Source organism: Acromyrmex echinatior, chromosome 8 (genome assembly GCF_024713525.1).
Source record: "Acromyrmex echinatior isolate Ae372 chromosome 8, ASM2471352v2, whole genome shotgun sequence".
In the NCBI taxonomy this organism is placed as follows: domain Eukaryota; kingdom Metazoa; phylum Arthropoda; class Insecta; order Hymenoptera; family Formicidae; genus Acromyrmex; species Acromyrmex echinatior.
Genome location: NC_141859.1, coordinates 4,460,264 through 4,483,983, shown reverse-complemented (window position 1 = coordinate 4,483,983; position 23,720 = coordinate 4,460,264). Strand labels below are relative to the sequence as shown.

The window sequence follows — 23,720 nt, the reverse complement described above, 5'->3', positions numbered from 1 at the left end:
TTATTTATGTGTATTAACTATCATAAATAATGTTACTTTAACTAAGAAATGATGAATATTAATTCAATACAAAATATTTAAATAACATAATGTAAAAAAATAAATTTAAATTGATCACATTATATTAACACGACAAATGAACTCTCAAATATGTTAAAAATTCAACACAATATTTTAACAAAGATTTGAATGCACTATTTTCAACACAAATACAAAATGTTGTTTACTATGCATGTACCAAGTAGAATTTTATTTCTGGCGTAAAATCAATATGATTTACATAATGAATGTTATATGACTGTATTTTAAATATAACAAATAATCATAATAAATTTTTCACAATTCGTCTATAATGTATTTGTCTGAGATATTTTATAATCCACGCGTGCGCGCGCACACACACATACACACAAACGCAAAGAATTATAGGAGTGTAATATTAAGGAGAAATGATCAATAATTATTCGTACGATCTTGGGAGCACGCATCCGGCCAGTCAGATCGTCTTACACGATCGCGCTTTAGACGGTTAATCAACCAGGCAACACATTATGATTCGCCGTTGAATGCTTCATTCATTAGATAACGTCGGCAAGTAGCAAACCGCATTCTGGATGTCATGTCATGCTCCACAAGTTAAAATGATCGATACACAGCATTTAAATAACATACGAGATGTATGCTGATATGCGTGTTATTGAATCGTTTTCATAATTTTGCATTTGACATTTCATTGAAATGAAATGAGCGATACGAGCATGGATGTATCTCGAGTATGAAGAGATGAGCAGTATAAAGACATCGTTAATAAATTACACCGGAAACAAAATGTAAATTTTTGCGCATACAATCTGATCGTTTTCCTGAGCTAATGGTTGACAAAAATTTGTGAAAATAAGAAAATTGGAGTATCCGTTTTACTAAATAAGTACTATAACGCATTGACGCGAGCTGGAAATATAAAACAAAGTTAAAAATTTTAATTTAAATGAAACGCAGACGTATGTCAAACATAACGGGAATTTACCTTGAAGTTATTGGGTACTTTCCAACAAGAAATATAAATGACACAGTGTAAGGCTCTAGTATTACATTAGTTGTACGACAAATTTTTCAAGCTTGTTGATTGACTATAGGATAGAAAAATTGAAGCTTTTTTTCTGTTCTGTACTCAATAAAATGCTTGAAAAATTTATCGTACGATATAATATTATAGGTTTGCCACAAAATTAGAAATTAGAAATATCAAGAAAACTGAAAACAGTCAGAGAAATCAGGGGAAAAAAGGAATTTTATAAAATTTTCTGAAAAATAAAATTCTTGACTTTAAAAAAGTTTAATGTCATCGAGTTTGAAATTCACATGTTGGTGTTAATATTAACACCAACACAGTGAGAATTAATAGACACTACATGGGTGTTAAATCAACATCGATATTTTTTAGAGTGTAACTTGACAATTAAATGCAAGTAGTATCAGTAACATTAATTTATATTGCAATGTTAAATTGCATCTCTCAACAAAATATTTGACGATTTCCAAATCAAGACGAATTACAAAAAAATATCAACATATTATTGCAAGCATTAGGGAAAATCATGAAATTTTTTCTGGAAATTAGAAAAAAATTATGGAATTTTAGGATGATTAGGAGATTGAAATGTCAACCCCTGTATTTATAGCTTAACAGCGAATCATTTCATCTTTGTCTAATATTAGCAAACCACAAGAATGTAATGATTCACCGTGTTACACTGTGTCACCTATGTCGCTTACTGGAGAGCACCTATTTTGAAGTAACGTCTAAGATGTGCGTGGCGCATCACGCGTATTATATTTCAAATTTATAGTTCAACAGAATCTCTCCCCGACAACAAACTCCTATTTTCCGAAGCATTCGAATAGACACAAATGCACATTACCTCTCGCTCGTTGGTTGAAAAGCTGATGCCCAGATTAGGCATTGCTCTGAGAATAGCGATTAGAGATTGTATCGTGTTACTGTATACGACTGGTCTGTACTGCTTGAAGTCTTCCGGCGTGAAGCCGCTCTCGTGGATAATTCTGAAAGCAGAATCACACTCGCGTTAGCACGTCCGCAAGGCAAGACACGCACACAGGATGTCACCTATTCGTAAATATTAGAATAAGGATGATTAGTTTAAGACAATGTTTACTTATAAAATAAGGAAAGAGGGAAAAGGCTACACTTAAGACTGAAACAATTTTCTGAGAAAGTAGAATATGTGTCAAGGGTAATATCGATACTCGTGTTAATTCGATACGATTTGAATGAATAGACACGTGGACATTTCCCATTTGATTTAAACATCTTTCGGCTCACTCACAAAGGAGTTTGCAATCGCGCTATAATATACGCGCATCACGTGCGCAACGACTCGAATTAATATATGCCACGTAGTGCACCCTGTGTAAACGCATATATGAATTGTAATGCGCGTTACATGTACTCCGTGACTTACATGAGCGCCCATATATATATATCGTAACAATGTTCGGAGTTAACACAGGTGAATTATAGAGTCGACGTCGCTATGTATACAAGTGAAAACACAGTGTAACATTACGTGGAATAGATCTATGTCCATACCAGCGGTTAAGTATATTTTTCTGTATGTATAATCACTCGCGAAAAAATATTCTAGATATATTTACGTAATTATATAATTTGTATATTTTTATAATTTTTAAAAAATGTAAATTTGGAGTCAGATAATATTATATTCATTTATATCCAAGAGAAGCCGAAGGAGTTTTAAGTCAATTCACTTGTACAATATTATTCTAGCATTAATCAACTCTCTTTTGTCATGTGTATATATATATACATATATATATATGTGTATATATATATATATATATATATATATATATACATGTCATCATGTACAAACATTCCAAGAATTTTAATAATTTCTTTATCAAACACGTATACGACGTCCTCGGTTTTCCTTTCTAGATATAAAAAATTAGAAGCGAACACTCCAGAGCTTTAATTAACGGATATAATTTGTGCAGCAATATTTTCTAATGTAATTCCCATCAAAGTGACCGTCGCGTAAACGTTACAACATTTTAATGGTGCGTTAATCTCAACAAAGAATATTGCATTGTCCATTATGTTAATAAATGATACGGAAACAGTATAGCGGCGTCCGCTGTTTCGAGAATAACGATATTAACGAGACGGCACGGAGAACGCTATATGTAATACGCTATATGTATACACCGCTAGATTTATGACTGCTCGCACGCGAGAAGAAAAAACCGGCCGCATAAAAGTATGCGTAAAATCACGCTTCGCTCGTACTTTAGTCTCGAGTACCGACTGTTCCTTGCATTATGCACATCTATAAATTATGCAACTGGTGTACAGGAGATGCGGTTGTATGAAAAGAAGCTTGTTTTAAGAATATTATGAATCTATAACTTTCCACGTTTTCAGCGTCGTGTACAATCATACACAATGTGATAAAGTAACTATATCTTTTTTTTATTCTTTTTTTTTCTAATATAACATTGATAATATGTTACATCAGGATTTTTTTATAAAGAAGTAACATTTCGAAGTAATATTTCGAAATCGTGGTCCATGGAAAATCTCTAGTATTTTTATCCAATACGTTCTATCTATTTAGGCTTTAAAAAAAGAAATCTAATTAACTTCGAAAATAAAAATACTGAGAATCAAAAAGAAAAGCTCCTCGATGCTATCTAGATACGAGGAGCATCCCTATTCACGACTGACAGCTTCCCTTCCATTGGGAGAGCACGCACAGCGGTAACTTTGTTCGTGGGACCCCTTGAACAGGGCCCATTCATGGCGCAGGTCACAGGAAGAGAGAGACACCCCACAGAGGGAATATGCTAATCTACGCGCAAGAGGGAGAGAGAGAGAGAGAGAGGCAGAATACGGTGCCAACATCTCGAGCGCGCGTATCACGGAACAGCTGCTGCCCTCGGATACGCGCGAGCGTATCGTAACACTGCAAGTATCGATCTCGCCGAGGCGAGGCAACAGTTTGCCTCGAAATAATGCCGATGTACGGACGCGAAAAGATTAATCTATTATTTGCACTCGCGAGAGATGGACACGCGCTATTATTCGACGTTCTGCTTACTTTCGAAGCGCAGCGGTGATAATTCAGGAAATTGCGCCCCTCTCTCTCTCTCTCTCTCTCTCTCTCGCTCTCTCTTTCTGCGCAAAATACAGTGTAAAGAAGTCTTTCGAATATAAACGCAACATGAGATTTATTTAATGAAAAAATTATCTCCTTTTGATAACACTTACATAGAATACTAATAGGTATAATAAATAAACGCGCAATCTTCCTTTTTACGCGAATTTGTCTATCAGTAATTTTGCGCGATGTTCTTTCTTTTTTAGCACAGTTTTTTATGTAAATATTTTTTAATGAAATCACTAATAATAATTTTGATTGGATTAAGAAGATTTAGATCATCGCCAAGATTTAACCAAGTAGCAGAATTGCGAACGAAAAATACTTTTATTATAATGAAACATCCCAAACAATTTAATTGTCAAGTGAATAAGCATGCGTTATGATTCAAGTCATTTAACTTTTAGTAAGCAAACTGAAACGTACTTAATTAGAAGTGACTCATTTCCGACCAGTTATTAAGTTATATCATTCAAATTTAAGTAGCATCGTTTTGGATGGACTGGACTAAACCTCTTTCGAAATAATTGATTAAGTAGAAATTCGATCGCTAAAAATAGTAAAACTAAAAACAATTAGCATTAAATTTTTACTATTAACAAAAGTAAAAAATAAGAATAAAATAAGGATACATATTTTTATTATACGTTTATATTTTTTAGAAATAAAGATATATTTTTCGCAATAAGTTTATTACAATTTTTTAAGATTAAATTTGAGGGGATTATTAATATTTGAGATTGATTGCGTGGAAAGTCTGACAATCATATCAGCACGCAATTATAATTTCTGAAATTAATTCATTTAAATGAATATATAATAGATCAACATCTTAACATTCAGACCGTAGTGGTGCTTTGTATTTAATGTAAAGATATATTTGATTTATATGATAAATTAAAAAACAAATATAATTTACGTAAAATTTAAAAAAAAACGTAAAAAGACATTCTGATTACATATGTATGTAAAAGATATCATATAAATTAGATAATGAAAAACAGAGAGAGAGGGGCTCGTAGAATTTAAAAATTAAGATAATTAAAGCTAAACTTTAAACTACAAAAATCTAGCGATCTATTCGGGGATCAGGAAAGGAACGTGGGAAAGTATTTCTCGTAATCAGTCTGCAGCTGACTGATGAGTGTTCGCAAATTAGCATTTCCGTGACGTCGCGAAACATCAAAGGATGCGAGCGTTTGCAGACATCGCATTGTACCCACAACCATTGTATCCACAACCCGTTCTTGACGCATTCTTCGTACCATCTCATTTTCCAGTGGAAGAGCCATTAAATTCTCGGGTAACGAGTCCAAAATTCATCTAATTACGCACATACATGAGCCAGATGAATCATTCTCATAACTGCGTGCACTATAATTCTGAGTAAGTTTCCGCACAATTCACATTTATCGTAAACTCTACGACTTTGTATCTCGCAATCGTTTAAATGATTTTATTCAATCCAAAGTTTTTTACAAGATTGACAAATGTAAATTGGAATCTGTTGCATATACACGAAAAAAAAGGTTTATTAAAACAACTAAAAACTTCACTGATTCAGCCAGTATACAGTTATTTTTCTCGGTTAAATTAATAAAGTCATACAGCTGAATAAAATTAGCGATTATAAATAGTCATATTTGTAAATGCATAGTTTTGTTAATACAGCGAAGATAACTATTTACGAAAATCAATCCAATATATAGATCAAAATTTTTAACAAAACGTGCTAGCTAAGATTTTCGGTACTGTAATGAAAAAAACTTGTTACATTATCAATTGTAAGAATTAATTGAATTAACTTACTAATAGTTACTTGCAGACATAATGTCTTTGTTAAACTATCAAATCTTCTTAGTTGTAGATATTGAACTCGCACAGCAAACTATAGCTGTTCTGAATCACCCATATATTTTTTTCCGTATAGTCAACTCGGTTTTAATTTAATTGGTGTAATCAGGAATGGTCGATGTATTAAGAATAAACAATATATATGGATGTAATCACGTTTTAATAATAGAACCCCCTCTCCTCCAAATGATAATTAGCGTATGTAGCGCGAAGCACTAAGACGATTATACTTACTTCATTTGTTTCACGATCGTACTCTTGCCGGACTCGCCCGCTCCTGAAAAACAAAAGAGGGGCATTAATAATTGAGAGCGATCAAGTCTTTCACGATTGCATATCGCCGAATTACGTTGCAACATGAACTTTGCACGTTGAACAAAGGAAAGATAAGCCTCTTTCTGTTTAATTCTAAGCGTAATTTACTCGGGAAATTACTTTGAGACTCCAGAACTATCTTTAATGACATTTCGTATCAAACATTGAAAAGTTGTGACGAATAATCCCTGTTTATTAAATTATCATCAAAGAAAGTTCAATTAAAAGTCCGTCAAAGAATGTGTATTAAAATTTTCAGTGATAGATCTCGTATATTCACCATATTTCTATATGTGATGCCAGTTCTGAAAATCTATAGTTCACGTTACATATACTATGGATTTTCAATACTGACAGTGTACATCGGAATATGACTGTTAATTTGTATATTTATCGAGTTGTATAAAAAAAAAAGTAAAGACGCTTCTGTCGACGACATTAAATTATAATTTTCTATCAACAATTTTATAAGAGAAATAATCTCACAGGCATCACTAAAATCGGATCGACGAACGCATTAGGGCAGAGTCACGAGTTATCGCAAAATATGTCGCTCTATATACCGGATACGTCGACGGAACTCGCTTTTCCTGCTTACCGCAAGCCTCCGCTCTCCCACTTTTAAAAGCACTCCTAACGTAAGTAGCCATCTATAATAGCTACTCAACGGTTAGAGCTGTTTAGCATCAACTGAATACACGTGAGATCTCAAGTAAATGCGCCCTATAAACGGCGACCGGGAAGAAAAGAGTTTATCTCGAGATACCGACGATGATCCTCGTCGCGTTCTAGCCGAGGTAAAACATTGACTAGAGCCAAACAAGTTGCAAAGTTGTCTAAAACTCGCCAAAATCATGTTCACCATCGCGATCTAGCTTGTGAGTTCTATTTTATTCCGCTAAAGTAATCACTTTTAGTATCCAGTAAAATAGTAGGCGCTACGCCTCGATAAAATAGGATAAAATAAAATCCAAGCACTCTACTTTAGATAAACTGTACTTGGAGAGCGTGGTAATGTATGCCTGTATTAAATTCTATGTTATATTGTAATTTTCAAAATTGAATACGAAAAGAACAATTTTGTTGAAGTATCTAAAAATTTAGCTAGATGTAGATCAGAAAATAATTTTAATGGACACTATCAAAATAGTATGAAACATGATAAATAATGCTGCGGAAAATTCTAACAATAAAGTTTCTAACATAATTATTTTGATACTCCAACAATTATTATCCAAATTATTTTCAGATCTGTATCTAATTAAATTTTTAGATACTCAGTAAAACCGTTCTTTCCGTATGGGACGAAGAAAGTTAACATAGAGTTTTATTATAATATAATAAATACCAGAGAGTTCTCTCTCTCTCTCTCTCTCTCTCTCTCTCTCTCTCTCTCTCTCTCTGTCGCTCTCTCTCTCCCCCCCCTCTCTCTCTAAGTACAGTTTATCCAAGATTTATCTAAAACTGAAATCGAAAAAGAGTGTTTGGATTTTGTTTTATCCTATTTTACTTTGCTTCAGAAGAACCGTCTTTTCCGTACAGGTTTGATTCATCTCCTGTACTGCATCATATACTTTTGGAAACGCTTATTATTCATACGACTGTTTGTTATACCGTTTTGGTGTGATTTAAAACCAGATCGCGTTTACTATGACGCCGCGGTAAAATTTGGCACCTGTCAGCCGCATTTACTACACGTTGAAGCTTCACCGAAACTCAGAACTGTAAATGATCGGTTTATCTTTCGAATCCGGTCCAGAAATGTACGCCGATACGCATTACTTCCTGCAGCTGCGTTCTCATTCACCTGCTTTATCCGTGAAAATGTGTGGCGCGTTGTGAGGGCGCCTTTATCCATCACAAACATGATAAATGTGGGACGGAGATAATTTAGATAAATTTGAGTGCCCATCGAGCGCTGCAGGAGACAAGAAACTGTTTGCACTTCATTGACGCTATATCATCAATTTAGTATGGAATCAACCATGCATAGGAATATTCATGAAATGTTAATACAAGAGAAAATTAATAGCAGCTTTTGTAAACATGAAGTAATATTATAAAGTGAAGAAAATTTTATGAATTCGCGTGTGAATACATGAATTATAAAAAAGCCATAGCTAAATTTATAAAAAGGCAGAAATATTTTATTCATATTTAATACAAATTTTATGTATAAAATATCACGAAGAAAAGTTCATTCAACAAATTTCCATACGTCGAAGATCGATTGGATATTATTTTTATTCGTTAGCGATTATTAATTATTACTAAAAACAACATAATATATATTTCATTGAAATTGCAAATTTATATTAAAAATGCATCTGATTTTTCAATAGTTTGCAAAGATATCTCTTTTAATAATAATATTTAATTTCAAAATATTTAGAAATAAAAAATTATTTTATTCTTTTCAGAAACTTTACTCTTTTCAATTATATCGTAAATTACAGCAAATCCTACGTAATTTTACATGTAATTGCATTATGATTCTGAATCGAAAAATGAAATATTAATTATAATTAAATATTAAATGCAACATAACATATGGAAAAACACTTCATCGTGGGTTGTTATAAATTATAGGCTTCAATAAATTCTATTTTATTACGTTGCCCTCCTAACATTTTGGTCGGTTTCAAGTCCAAACTTTCCGTGCCCTTTGCCATTTTGCCACCAGTATATACACTCGATATACAATCAATGCTGTTTTTATAGTATGCTTAATGTTTACAAAATCTTTCATGACTTCCGAAGCAAACCGTCTATGTGAACTAGAATTCTCTCATAAATCGTTGGATATATTCGATGCATTTTGTATATAAAATACTTAGAAAATCTGGAAGGATATGATATAATATTTTTTCAATCTTTCTGTAAATTTTCATCATTAATTGCTGCATTGAAATCTTAGAATCAATTTAAGAACATCGAAATAAGAAAAATTGTTTAGACAAAATTTCCTTGCTTCTAAGTTCAATCTGAGCACAAAAATTCGAAAAATAGATTGAAGAAATAATAACAAAAATGAGAAATTTTTAAAAAAGACCCTGTCGTCATCACAAAACTGCAATAAAAAGGCTATTTTCTCTTTTTTTCACGTATTTTTAACATTCTATCTACCGACATGCTGCACTCAGCGACAAAGAAGTCTCAATCGCTGACATTTTATACCATAGAGCCGCCCTGCATCACCTTGAAATACGCAACGTGCATTTGTATTTCGCAGTCGCGGCACCATTAATCGGATGAAAATACTCGCAGCCAATTTGCGCATGTACATACACGCACGTTCGTCGGCGAATGACGTCACTAGTTACACCAACAAACAGGACCCATATTTCGCTAGAAAACGTATCTTTCACGGTGCTCGCACGTCGCATTTCAAGCTAACGATAGAATATGATTTTTAGAATGCACAGATGTGTCCTCGGAAGTCCATTATCGTTAAAAATGAGGAACCTTCAGCGAATTAAATTTACGTAATTAAACAAGAAAATTTTATTTATCAATTAAAAGCAAAACAATTTTACTAAGAAAAACGTCTAGTTGAAAGTGGGCGAACTTCAGAAGATTCTGAATATATATTCAATTAGATTCTGATCTCAACTAGAATTCAGTAGATTTAACAAGAAAATTCTGACTTGTTCATTTCCAACTAGAATTTTATTTTTAATAAAGAAAATTGTATATAAATGTTATAATAATTTGATAATAAGGGCATCTCTTTTTTTAACACGCAACCTTATAAATACTTTCTGAAAATATCAAAGAATCACTTAATATTTTTTTGTACATTAAAAATTAATTCGGGACATGAATGAATGGAAAATCATCTTGTGTTCTAAGGATTAAAAGGATTCGACGTGGAGTATGCCCAAAAAATAAAATCAATATTGACAATTCCACCAGACACCAGATATGTTCCTATGCGAAACGGAAAGCGAGAAAAGGCGAAAAGATAAATTGAAAACGTGCGAAGCAATTAGTACGCGACAGATAAACGGAGACAATACGCCGGTACATTTTATGCCACCTCCGCACTGATTTTGCCTCTAATTATAGCGCAAGGCCGACGAAGGATTTTTCATTAAGACTTTGAATCATAGAGGTATTACTAATATGTACAACAGATGATAAATGCTAACATGACGTTCGTCTCATTAATATATCGATAGGAAGACAACACAATAAAATATGAAATTTTTCGACGTAAAGCTGCGTCTTCAATGGGATTTTAAGGTATAAAACTTAAGCTTTGAGTCTTAAGCCAGAAAAAATTGATCAATCATAGTCGATTATTCTCCTCACATTCGATTATAATTAGTCAATTTCTTGCGGCAATTTCAAGATTTAAAATCTTATTGTAGACGGCTTAATGCTATATCGGTAAACGAAGTGAGATCATGAATGAATCTTAGGTCTTGTAACTATGCCTATATATATATATTTGTCTGTATTGTGTTTACGTAATCATTGTATGTACGTTACGTAATGCTTCCCTGCAGAAAGCATTCTCCAGGCATGATCGTGAGAATTTATCATTAATAATTTAGGATTATATCTCAATCTTAATTTCCATCTTAGGATGTCAACGGAAAAAACAATTTATTCCATTGACAATTCTAATCTTTAAAACTCTTGTATTATAGTTCCCATACTTATTTATAATCAGAGTTGCCAAAAAAACTGAAAATCAGAAAAAAGTCAAGGAATTTTCCAAAATTTTTGGCTTAAAAAAATTTAATATACGTACATGACACACCTATGCAGTTTTGGACTACCAATTTAACAATAACAAATGCAAGCGGTGTCAGCAACATTAATATTAATTTATATTGCTATGTTAAGCTGATCTCTCAACAAAATATTTAATGTTTATATTTATTTTTCTAAATTAGGACAAAAATACAAAAAATTTTGTAACATTCAAAATCAGGGAAAATCATTTCCAAAAATTAAAGAAAAGTTATAGAATTTTGGGATGAGGAATTTATGACAATTTTATATGATATTCTGAAGGAACAAAAAATTCATTCTAAATAATTAATAATAATTAATAAATAAATAAAAAATCATTATAAATAACTCCCATACATCTATGTCAACAGAATAGTAATAGCGCAGATTTTCTCTTAAATTATGTCTAAAACGTTTCTGTCACTTAAAAAAAAATTCATTAAGCTTCTGATGGAATATACCAGAATAAATATGTTCCTGATGTGAGAGATGTGACTCAAGTGAACGAATATAAAATGCCGTTGAAAACCGCACGTTCCCAAATTATCTTCGTGTCGTCCGTATGCCTGTAGTTTTAAAAAAAAAAATCTGGCGATAGACTTTCCCTGTAGACTGAAATTTTCATGGCTCTCATGTTCCTCAGCCCGAGGGACGCTGACACGTGGCAACAGTATGTGTCCTGGCAAATATCAGGTCTCCCGACAGCTTCTGTTGGAGCAGGTTCCCGACAGATATCCCAAACGCGGAGACCGGACGAAAAAAAAGAGAGAGAAGGAGAGAAAAAAAAACGCTACCTGATTTATTTTTCCAGCTCTGTCTCCAGTAATCTCGACGCCGTCTATTTCGGTGGAAATATTTTTGGCGCGCGAGATCCACGTTACATATCATTTATCTGTCCCTGTCATTTCGGTTTTTAAATCGAAAAGTTCCTTCCCGACCCGGACTTGCGATTACAAGTAAATGAGATGCGCTATCGCGCGTCATCTCGGTCGCATCCCAAAGCGTTGACGTCACCAATGAAACGCCGACGTCAGATGATATCTGATGTCGACGCCGGCAATTATGTGCCTCGAAGCGTTCCGGCGTGGACTGAAAGAACTAACGTTGGATGAACGATCGGGCATTACCCTTCCGCAATAAGGAGGAACACGCTTGTTGCGCCATTCTTCCGGTTTTACGTCGTGTTCAATTTCCTGCATGCCGGTCGATTTAAAAAGCCAGCGCTTTATCCGCGAGAAACGCTCGAACGCGGACATCGAGATGAATCTCGCCTTTGATCTTTTAAACTGGGATAAACTTAGAAAAGAGTTTCGAAATATTATCGCACGAATCTGAAAAATTGATACGTTTTCTCTGATTTAACTGCATGGAAAAAAGAGCAGGTTTATCTCAAAATTGAAAATCAGAGAAATCTGGGAAGTATTAGGAAAATTGAAAACAAATAAAACAATTAGGGAAATCAGGGAAATATGTTATGGAATTGTATGAGAAATTTGTGACAACAATTTTGCTGAAGTATCTAAAAATTAAAATAAATAATTAAATTTAATAAAACGCTTAAGTGTTAATGGCAGTACTACAAAAAATTTTAACCTTCTAATAATCAAAATTTGAACATCCTATATAATTATTTTGATGGTCCGAATAAAATTATTTTCAGATCTGTATCTATATATTATACTAAATTTTTAGATACTTTGGCAAAAGTACCGTTTTTTCCGTGTAAACGAAACGTTTTGCTCTTTTTGGGAAAACATCGCAATCAATTTCCGGCGTTATATCAAAGATAGTATAATCGTAAAAATTGCGATGATTCTTGCACGCGACGAAGAACTTTGACATGATTGGCTTGTGATTTGGCACGCATTTAGAAAGTTAGATAGATCAATAAAGACTCCGGAAAAGAAAGAGAGAGAAAGAGCATACAATGGCGCAGCTCCTTACCAATCATAGATCCATAGCTCATGAAATATCTAACGCAAGAAGGAAACGACGGTGTAGATATAATACTTCGCACTGTGTCATCGATATAATCGCAGTCGGTCGCCAAGTTACGTCCATTATTTCCGACGGATAATTTCCCGATAATATTTATACGATTTGACCAAGTCTAAGCCTTCTCATATTTCAGAACTCTCACAATCACGAATTAAGTCTTCACACAATTATTTTCGACTACTGCATATCTAATCATATTTTGTTAGTTTTTTGTATTGTTAATTCCTTGCGATGTTCAAGCGAACAACATGACAATTAAAATAGGATTTAATTGTAAAATTGTAATATAAATTGCAACAGGCATAATCGATATTATAATTTCATGGAAAGAACAATGTTATCAAAATATCTAAAAATTTAATAAATTCAAAAATAATTTTGTTAGAGCATTAAAATAATTACATAAAAAACTCAAACATGATGAGCAATATTGTAAAAAATTTGGACAGTCTAGCAATAAATTTGAGTGGCCATACATAATTATTTTGATAATACAACAAAATTTATTTTCATCTGTATTCAGTTAATTTTTTAGATACTTTAGCATAATTTCACTCATTACAGTTTGTATCTCAGCGCAATCGTATCTTGCGACCCTGAAATGTTTTACGGTCCTTCTGCCTTTTGTAGTTATTGTTCTAATACTGGTATCTACACTACATTCATGTTGAATATACAAGTCGCCAGATCCAAATCAAATAACTACTTGTTTATCTCTTCTGCTTGACCTGTTTCCGCGTAATATATGATAGCATTATATTCATAGCTAAATTTTAATTTAAATAAAACTCTATAAAATTTGAGTGATTAGGTACAAAAAAAGAAGAACTTGATAAAATATTTAAAAATCCATAATCATTCAATTAGCATTTTTTATTTAATCCTGAGAAATATAGATGGTAATCTGATGGATTTTCAAGAGATTACGTAGAAATTTAGACTCAAATTAACAAAGCATCTACTTTTATATAAATTTTATATCATCTAATTTTATTTCGATTTTATATTGAATCATGTGTTTCATGCTAAATAAAATGATGAGCAAAAATTTTGGATGTTAACTGTGCCTTTTTTTCAAATTACTCATGCTCGAAAATAACGCATAAGAATATGTCTACATCTACGATTTCTTGTTATAAAATTTTAACGAGCATACATATCGCGTTTATTCTCGCCAGATCGCCAGACTATACTTCGAGATGAATAAAGAATAGGGATGTTCCGAAAGATTGTCTCCAAAAAATTGACCTTTCCAAATGACATTAGTAATTTTAAACTGATCTATTTTGCGAAAAATTGATTTTTCTAATTAAAAGGGGCTATTTTAAATCAATTTCTTTATAAACAATCATTTCTTTTTTTTTTTTTAACAAAGAGGGCTATTTTTACAAAAAAATCGATTTTTAGTGAATCAATCGGAAAATCGCACCCTAATAAAGAGTAACGACATACCAAGCAGCAGGAGTTTAATGTCCTTAGCCGCCTGGATACCATCCTCCTTGAGATTCTTCTCGATCTGCTTGCTGCGAGCCAGAGCGGCTCGCTCTTCCGCGGACATGGCACAGCCCATCTTGCTACACGTTGCCTTTACAAATGCCACCCTCACGCTCTTCCTCTCTCACCAGCAGCTGCTAAACAGCGCGGCCAGATAACGGCCCCGTCGCCACGAAGAGGGTGAAACGACCTCCGGGCGGAACTTCTCCTCCACCACCACCACCTCTCTGCCTCCTTAATTCCGTTCTCCTCGTCGCACTTGGCACTTCCCGCGGCAGCGACCGTTGCCGTCGTCACCACAGCAGCCGATACCACCACCACCACCACAACCACCGTAAACACTTTCGCCACTGATACCACTAACACCACTATCGTCACTGGCACTGCCTCCTTCACCGGTTTCACCGTCTCCTCCGCCGCCGCCTCCTCCTCCTCCTCCGCCACCACCACCGCCGTCCTCCTCCTCGTCCTCGTCTTCGTCGTCTTCGTCTTCGTAGTCACCGATGGCAACCTTACTGGCAGCAACCGGCACCGAGTGATCCTCTAACTACCTGGGCGACCGCAGCCACCCGTACGCGACTCTAACGACCGCCACACTTGCGTCGATTTAACCGTGCGATTCAGCAGCGCCTGCAAGCAGAAAGGAAGTAATCAGATAAATCCTGTAATTCTGCCTGAGAATCTCAAGATGTTATAAAACTTGTGTCGATTGCTCAACAAATGTAACAATCTACCACTTGTATAAGTAACGTGTGCTGTAATGTGAATTGATATGGACTTTCTACAATAAAAGCGATACAATCAATCAAAAATCACCCCTAAATGCCAGCGCGACTTTCATTTTTCTAAGAGGTCTGTTCGCGTTGCTTGAAATCCCCACAAATTTTTGCATTTAAAATGAGATAAATACAAATTTTGGACATTGAAGAGACAAAACGAAGATACTGAATGCAAAGAATATAAGCAACGCAAACAGACCTAAGATTGTTATATTCATGTCATTTAAGGGTAAAACGCATGGACGCCATTATTTTATTACTGCGCATCTTCGAAAATACAACACCTTGTCTAATTCCGCCATGTCTTTATCTAAGCTTTAAGTCTTAAGAAATCAATCAATCATAATCGATTATTCTTATTATATTCCACTGTGATCCTTCAATTTCTTACGGCTTAAGACTCAACTTAGGTAATGGCTTATTATAGAAACTCCAATTGATATAATAAACTTTTAAGTAATTTGCTTTGAAATTTAAAAAAATTAAAAATTTTCCAATTAAATCTTGCAAACATATTTTCTGATATCGAACCAAATCAGATAAAAAAAATAATAAATAACGAAAGAGACAATACGGTCGAGGCTACTTTTTGGTATCTTAATAATTTTTACATGTAAAAATTTATACATGTAAATAATATTTTTATGTTATGTTTAAATATATTTTTTAGTTATCTCTCGAACTTGAAACGCAATAATCATAAACTAAAGCTGAAATAATAATATCAAAATTAAATTGGTCGTCGATCAATTTAATAATGAAAAATGGATCAATATATTACAGTATTATTACTGATTTCAGTGCTATAATACACTTATAACTGATATAATTATCAGCAAATATATTTATTGTTTTTTTAGTAAAAATACATTGATTCACTTTTAGAGATTATAATTTCTGCAGATTGAAATGCAGTTTAATCTGCAGAGAATCATAATTTCTAAAAATGAGAATCAGTGTATTATTACTGAAAAACAATATGTATTCTATATTTATAACTGATGATTACATCAGTTATAAATGTAGCACTGAAGTCGCTGATTCACCTTTAAAGAATACATATATAAAAATATTATTAAGCACTGAGAACCTCGATCGTATTGACTTTTTCCTTAGTAATTTGATTTATTCATATAGTCTGATTAATTTATTATTGGAAAAATAACAATTGATTCTACATTGCATGTTGTTACATGCAACTTATCAAACGAATAATCAGTTACAAAACTACATTACAAAACCTAGTCTTGTGGGATTAGATTATCGATACTAAGCCTGTTCTTTTTGACTTGAACTTTTGTACCAGTTCATCTTTTTTCCCCTTCTTTTCTCCTGAAGAGTAAAAAGTTCAGCCAAAAAGAACAGACCTATTGTTTAGCCAATCCTCACTTCACTGAACGAATAATGCCTAGAGATACGAAGAAGAGACGAACAACACTGTTTTTGCTTTTCTAGCGACAAGTATACCTACGATCGTGACTTGGCAGATTGCCCGTGTTTGATATGCTGAAAGGTTCTCAACCAATCGCTGCTGATAAAGTCGTTTGTTCATCGTATCTCGTTATTATTCCTCGGCGTGAGCCGGGTAATAATTTTATTAGGCTGGCGTATCGTAACCGCTCGATGCGATTTAAGACCTTGTCTCTGTGCATGAATCTGATCTAATGTCATTAACCACAGTGAATGAAAAATTGAATTTCGCAATAATAAAAGAGAAAATCAATAAAAATACATCAAATCCAATAAATAAATTTTGAATCGTCAATGACGATTTTTCTATTGTTAAGTAAAACGTCTTGCAATTAATTCAAGATGATACAAGAAGATCTAAAAATATAACATAGTTGATGAATTCCAGAGAAAAATGCTATTTCATATGTAATTTTATTCAGCTTGTAAATAATTAATGGAACAGTTTGATTAGACGTGATAGTAGACTAAGTTTATATTCAGCCAGCCTAGTTTAGCGCAACTCATAAAAGAATGTTGTTGCGTGGAAATGACGAATTATAAATCTATATGAAATAGAAATCAAATTGTGGGCCTTAACAAGTTATTTAAGAAAACTCAATCTAAGTTTCCTGGTTACTAAAAACAAACCTAACTTAACTGAAATGAAAAGATAGCAATACTGAATTAGATTCTCGCTTTAACTATAATTAGATTCCAGCGATCGCTTGACAGTTCAATAAAAAAACTGATTTCTCTCTTTAATTTTTAATAATAAAGACGATTTATAAATTTTCGGACATCAAAATCGTCTTTGAATTTGAAAATCTTAATCTTAAAAATAAAATATACATACACGTCAATAGATACTAATAATAATAAATTGAAATCATAAATTTCTTTTTGTGTGCATATTAGAGTATCTTCTTTATTTCAACGCGTGAATATTTCGATAACGTCATTAAAGTACCGATGACAGTAATCGTACAAAGTATAACAAAAGTTCAAATTGCTATAAAACTGCAGCACTGTTGCAGTAACGTTTGAAAAACGACGCAATCTAATGTTCATTTCTATCAGTGTAGAAACTTTAATCTCTTTAACTTACTTTTCAACTTTTTCTATGTAGTTCTAAGAGTTAGAAAAAAATATGAAGAGTAAATTAGCCCAAGATTAAAATTAATCTTCTTTGGAAGAAATAAGCCTAAGAAATTATTCCATCGTCGTCGCAATCTAGATATATAAATTCAATAATTATAAAATCGATATCTACTTTCCGCTTGGGATCGAATGTGTACTGAATTATCTTAAAAGTATCATATCTCTACAAACAATTCTAATAACAATGCCGTTTGCTCTTTGCCGGCTCCAGGACGCTCGATGTGAATATCGAAGCTCGTCGAAATCGTTCCGTTTGCAATAGCTGAATTTTTAATTAGTGAGAAATCCAGTCGCGAGCTGGGAATGTCCATGGTTTATTCGTTTGTCGGATTGCACGTACATCTTCGTAAGCACGGCATTACGTGGAAACACACCGGCGTACGATCAATAAAATGCAACGACCTGATATAATGGAAGCGATACGCGTCGCGCTTCATAAAATATCGTCGGCATAGTCAGGCTAAAATATGTTAAAGAGACGTAATACGCGAAAAAAAAGTTGGGCGAAAGCCGGCGAATTGTAATCCCTTCGATTTATCGAGTTTCTCACGATCGATGAGTTTATCTCTCCGGCCTCTCCCTCATCTACATAGAAAGACACTTACTGTACGCAAGTAATAATTACTTGTTTGAAGTATTTAAAAAATTTGTATATTCGCAAATTTCAATTATAAGTTCATCGCAAGCATCAAATTTATTCTAAATATATTTTGAAAATTCTAGTAAATTTAATACATCAGTTAAGATTATTAAATTGAAACAAATTTGCTATTATATAAAGTTACTTCTTCGATTAATTTTATAATACTCTTTGAAAGAAAATAAATTCTTGTTTTGAGTACATAATAATGAGTTCTGAAATTTATAATAAGTATATTTTAAGATTATTATACAAAAATATTCTTTGTTGAAGTAACCATTACTTAAAGGAAGAAAATAAATTGAATGATCACTTTTCTTAGCAGTAAAATGATATTTTTCTGTGTGTACCTCTCTTCTCCTTAAAAATAATTAATTAATGTGCAACACGGAAAGGAATATCTTATGATACTCGAGATGAATTTATCCAAATAGGTCTCATTTGTTATGAATATTCAAGAGAATTAATTACGCAGTAAATTTCATTTTCACACACAATATTTCATTTTCTAACGTAGATTCTCTATCGCTCACATGACTTTTTTCGCGCCGTGTTTGAGAAGTAGCGCGCAGTAGTTTTAATGCGGCAGGAAAGAAAGGACCCGAATCCTCTCTCTCAAGCAATTGCATAAGTCGTTTAATACTTGAATATCTGAACATCTTTCACATTTCTTTTTCATATAATTTCAGAGCATAATTAACAACTCTAGTGCCGTAATGTGCGTAAATTGAAGATATCATAAAATTGAACCTTTTAATAATTAATCTATATATTATAGAAAGATATCCAATTTATAATTTATTATTTACATTATAAAACCGTGCTTAATTACATTGTTTTTTGTTTGTTCACAAATAAGCTGAAATTGGATCCCTGATTGTAATATCAATTATCAGAAAATAAAAGCAGGATATTATATTTATTATTATTATAAATTTTGAAAATGTCTCTAATGACTTTTATAAATTAAATTTTTCTGATAATTTTGCCACGGTTATTTTCAATATCCGAACGAAATGCAGTAACGATACGTCGTGAAACCTTTTATTGATTATGGTCACGCGATGGATATTCCAGATTGTATCTGAAATTTAAAACTATTAAAAGATACAAATGAATACTTCGTCTCGCGTCAGGTACGTCAAAGAAAGATTAAAATACAAATGTACAAGAATTATTGTTGCACTTTATCGAGAAATTACATTTCCTTTTTATATTCCGGAGACTAGAAATATCCCTCCTCCGTGACTTTAACGAAAACATTGACCCACGTGTATCATGCATATTGCAATTTTATCGCGTGTCATGAACGATGATCGTTAATATATTTTGCGTGGCGTGAGGAGCCTAATTGATATTACATAAAATAAAAATTATTTAAGCCTATTCCTAATAATATAGTTTAATTTCAATCTTGGTTCAACTAACTCTTAATTTTTTCTAATTTCTAAAAATTATGCCCGTTTCTAACTTAGATTAACTTCAATCTTGGTTTAACTTAATGTTTATCTCTTTTTAGTTCCAAGAATGAGAAAAAAATAAAGAGTAAATTTAATTGAGAAGTTTAAAGTTAATCTTGGTAGAAACGAGCATAATCGTTTTTTTCTGCGAACATTAGTCGTTTTTTTTTTACGCTGTTCGTTTTTACGCTTTATCGCTATTTTTTGTGGAAGAAAACACGATAGTCAATTGAGAGATAAATAATATAATAATTAAGACAGCAATATTTGAATCTTTAAAAAGTACAACTATCCTTGAAGGATATTTAATCATAATTACTCCCTTAAGTGATCTGAAGAAGGCTAATACCGATTCACCCGAGCAAATGATGGATCGATTATTTCTAGAACTGTCCCCTTTAAGGTACATCAAATAATACTAAACAAATCAAAATAAATAATTTCTTTAAGTTTTTATTAAGCTATTATACTATATTAAATTATCTTTTCCCGTTTCTACAATGTAGATTAATTTTAATTTCGGTTCGATTCACTCGTCACTTTTTTCTAATTCTTAAAACTGGAAAAAGATAAAGAATTAGTATAAATCGAGATTATAAAATTGCATTGAGATAAAAACGGACATTAGAATAAGTTTTTCGAAATGCATCGATGCAGACTTGTAAATACAAATGTACATCGTGCAATCGTATAATTAGAGTCGCCATTGTACACATTTACTGTCCTGAGTATTTAATCTTTGCGACAAAAACATGAGAAAAATTAAACGTATAAAAAGACCGACTCGATTAACTTTCCAACTGTTATCCTTCCTTATCGAACTCTTATCGTGAAACAAGTACGTTCTATACTTTCGGCAGCAACCTTATATATATATATTTTTTTTTCAATTTCCAACCCCCTATACTTCCGGAACAGAATCGTAGTAGTTAACGGGAATGTGAATCGAGCGTCAGTGTGCAGCGGAGTCGCGCGTATTTCGAAGGAATCAACCCCCGCCCTCTCCCTCTTTCTCTCTCAATCTCTCGTTCCCTTTTTTCTCTCCCTCTCTCGGAGCAGCTCGCCAGGGGTAGCTCTCGACGGTGTCACCGCGAGCGCACGCACAAAACGGGTGCTCTCCCCGCCGATCCGTTGATACGAATCGAACGCGTACGTATACGCACCTCCTTTCGCGTATCCTGGAGTGACGTCGGGATTCTCTTTCTCTCTCTCTCTCTCTCTCTTTTTGTCTTCTCTTCAGACCACTGACACTCGATTTTCTCTCTCTCTCTCTCTCTCTCTCTCTACCTGTTCTTTCCGAAATAGTTTTTCACTCGGTTCGAGCTATTTGATCGATATTCCGGGAGAACGGTAGTTTCCGGCAGGAGCACGGTCGGTGGTCCTGCTCAACCCGACCGAGATCCGGGAGGAGGAGCAGTTTAGGCGAGGCTCGACCCGCGCACGCGAGAGAGAGAGAGAGGAATTTCTCGTCCCAGCAGCGACGGCGACGGCGACGACGACGACGACGGCGACGACGACGACGACGACGACAATGCTGACAGCGAGCACTCACGGCGCGAGACTCGAGAGCGAGCGAGCGTGCGTGCGTGTGTATGCGCGTGCGACAGATACGATTCGTTATCGTGTCTCTCGCTCTCCGGCGCAGCGGCCGCTCTCCCTGTGACGGTTCTACGTCTGTCCGTTCGTCTCCCGTTCGTTCTCAACGAAAGGCGCCGATTCCGACCGAGCGCGTCGACTCCACGGCACGGCGCGCCGGGTTCTCGCGACTGAATGACGTCGGCGTCGATAACGATGACAGCGACGACGACCGATCACGAGGGGATCGGATCGTATCTCGGCGAGATGTGCCGACCGGAGATCCCTTCAATCGTCAGTGGCAGCGACGTCGGCGGCAATGACAGCGACGATAACTGCCGGTTTATATCGGTCTCCGCCGATTATGCGACCGCGGAAAACTCGCGCGATCAGCGACTCTGTCTCTCTGTCCACCTTCGTGTGAAAAGGGAACGCGCGAAGGAGAACCGGGGTTGGCTCCGCGACCCTTCGTGCGCTCTCCCCGAGTCCTCCGTGTAACGACCGAGGGTCGCTCGCTGAGCTCGCTCTCGCTCGCGCGTTATTCCGAATCTCAGAGGGGGATAAACCCGCGGACACCCGGCAGCTGTGCTCCGCGAAAGTCGCACTCTCTTAACAGCGACGGCGAGCTGGACGCGTACTGGCGACAGAGTCGAGCGCTGATCGGAGCGACCTCTCGCCCCGCCCGACTCCGCCGCCGCCGCCGCCACCGCCGCCACCGCCACCGCCACCGCCGCCGCCACTGCCACCGCCATCGCCGCTACCGCCACCGCCGGCATGCCGTGCTTGAAGAACAATCGATCCTGAGACCGGCCAGCCCCCGACACTCCTCGTCTCATCACCTCCGAGACGACCGGCAATCGCTCGACCTCTGACCTCTACCCTTCAAAAATATCATCTTGGCGACATCTAACGGCGCGTGGCGTCGCGACGTTCCGTCTTAAGTACAATCTTAAGATGTCATAAGCCAATCAGAAGGCTGTATTAACATCTTAAGACATTGCTTAAGATGGTCTTAAAATAAGAACGGATTATGAATACTGCCATAGTCAAGTTTTATATTTAACGCCAGTATTTACATAGTCAGTTTTTATATTTAAAACCGTCTTAAATACAGTCTTAAGATAGTAAGCTAAGATAGATAGCTTAAGACTTACTTAAATCAATCTTAAAATAGAACGAGTTATAAATATCATCTTAAGAATTTTAAAATGTCATGAACTAATTAAAAGTATTCATAACTACAGTTCTTATTTTAAGACTGTCTTAAGTTCTTGAGTAATGTTTTAAAATGCTAATAACGTAGTCCTCTGATTGGTTTATAGCATCTTAAGACTGTATACTTAAGATAGTCTCAAATATAAGAATCGATTTTGAATATCAACATTGCGCTTTATATGCTTCCATTCATTTTTATTATTAGACTGACACGAGAGATTTATTTTAAATTAAATTGGAAGTAATATTTCAACAATATTGAAATGAAATTATTACAATTTCAATACTCTTCTCTGAGGAGAAACTTTTTTTAATCCTTGATACGATGATTTTCCGAGTTTTTATTACACACGATAGTTGTTTTCATGTCCCAGATTGATTTTCATCACTTTGACAAATATACAAAAATTATTAAATAATTTCTGCATATACTTTAACATCTTTAAAAAGTATTTATGAGGCTGTATTTAAAATCGTGTATTATAATTATAATTAATCACTTGATATTCTTTAAAAAAAAAATGCAGGACACGAATGACCCAATTGTATATACTAGATGTGTTAATTTTCTTTACTTAAAGGATTTTGGTCTTCTTTAATTTTATTTAATACTTAATGGAAAAACAACCTTATTTTTATCATCGCTCTAATACTTAATATATTTACATTTTATCACGCAATATAGTGTCTTGTTATCATCTATATTGCTAAGTACCTTTAGTTTTGGTTTTATTGCAGAGAATTGGATTGAATAATTAGCTAAATATAACGATTTATCTACAGAAATGATCGACATGATGAATTGCTAAAGAGTCTCGGACAACACGAGGAAATG

At 34.4% G+C, this 23,720-nt stretch overlaps 1 protein-coding gene across 1 annotated transcript in view; it reads right to left on the bottom strand.

The window, feature by feature from the left end:
* Nucleotides 1-22,346, bottom strand: part of Galphao (G protein alpha o subunit) — a 37,699-nt gene extending 15,353 nt beyond the window's left edge. The window contains exons 1-4 of the mRNA XM_087408442.1: nt 21,259-22,346; nt 14,565-15,236; nt 6,291-6,333; nt 1,923-2,064 (exon numbers count right to left, since the gene is read on the bottom strand). Of these exons, the coding sequence (XP_087264568.1) occupies nt 1,923-2,064; nt 6,291-6,333; nt 14,565-14,682 (303 nt within the window). The 5' untranslated portion in view covers nt 14,683-15,236; nt 21,259-22,346. The remainder of the gene's footprint in view (nt 1-1,922; nt 2,065-6,290; nt 6,334-14,564; nt 15,237-21,258) is intronic.
* Nucleotides 22,347-23,720: the final 1,374 nt, after the last annotated feature.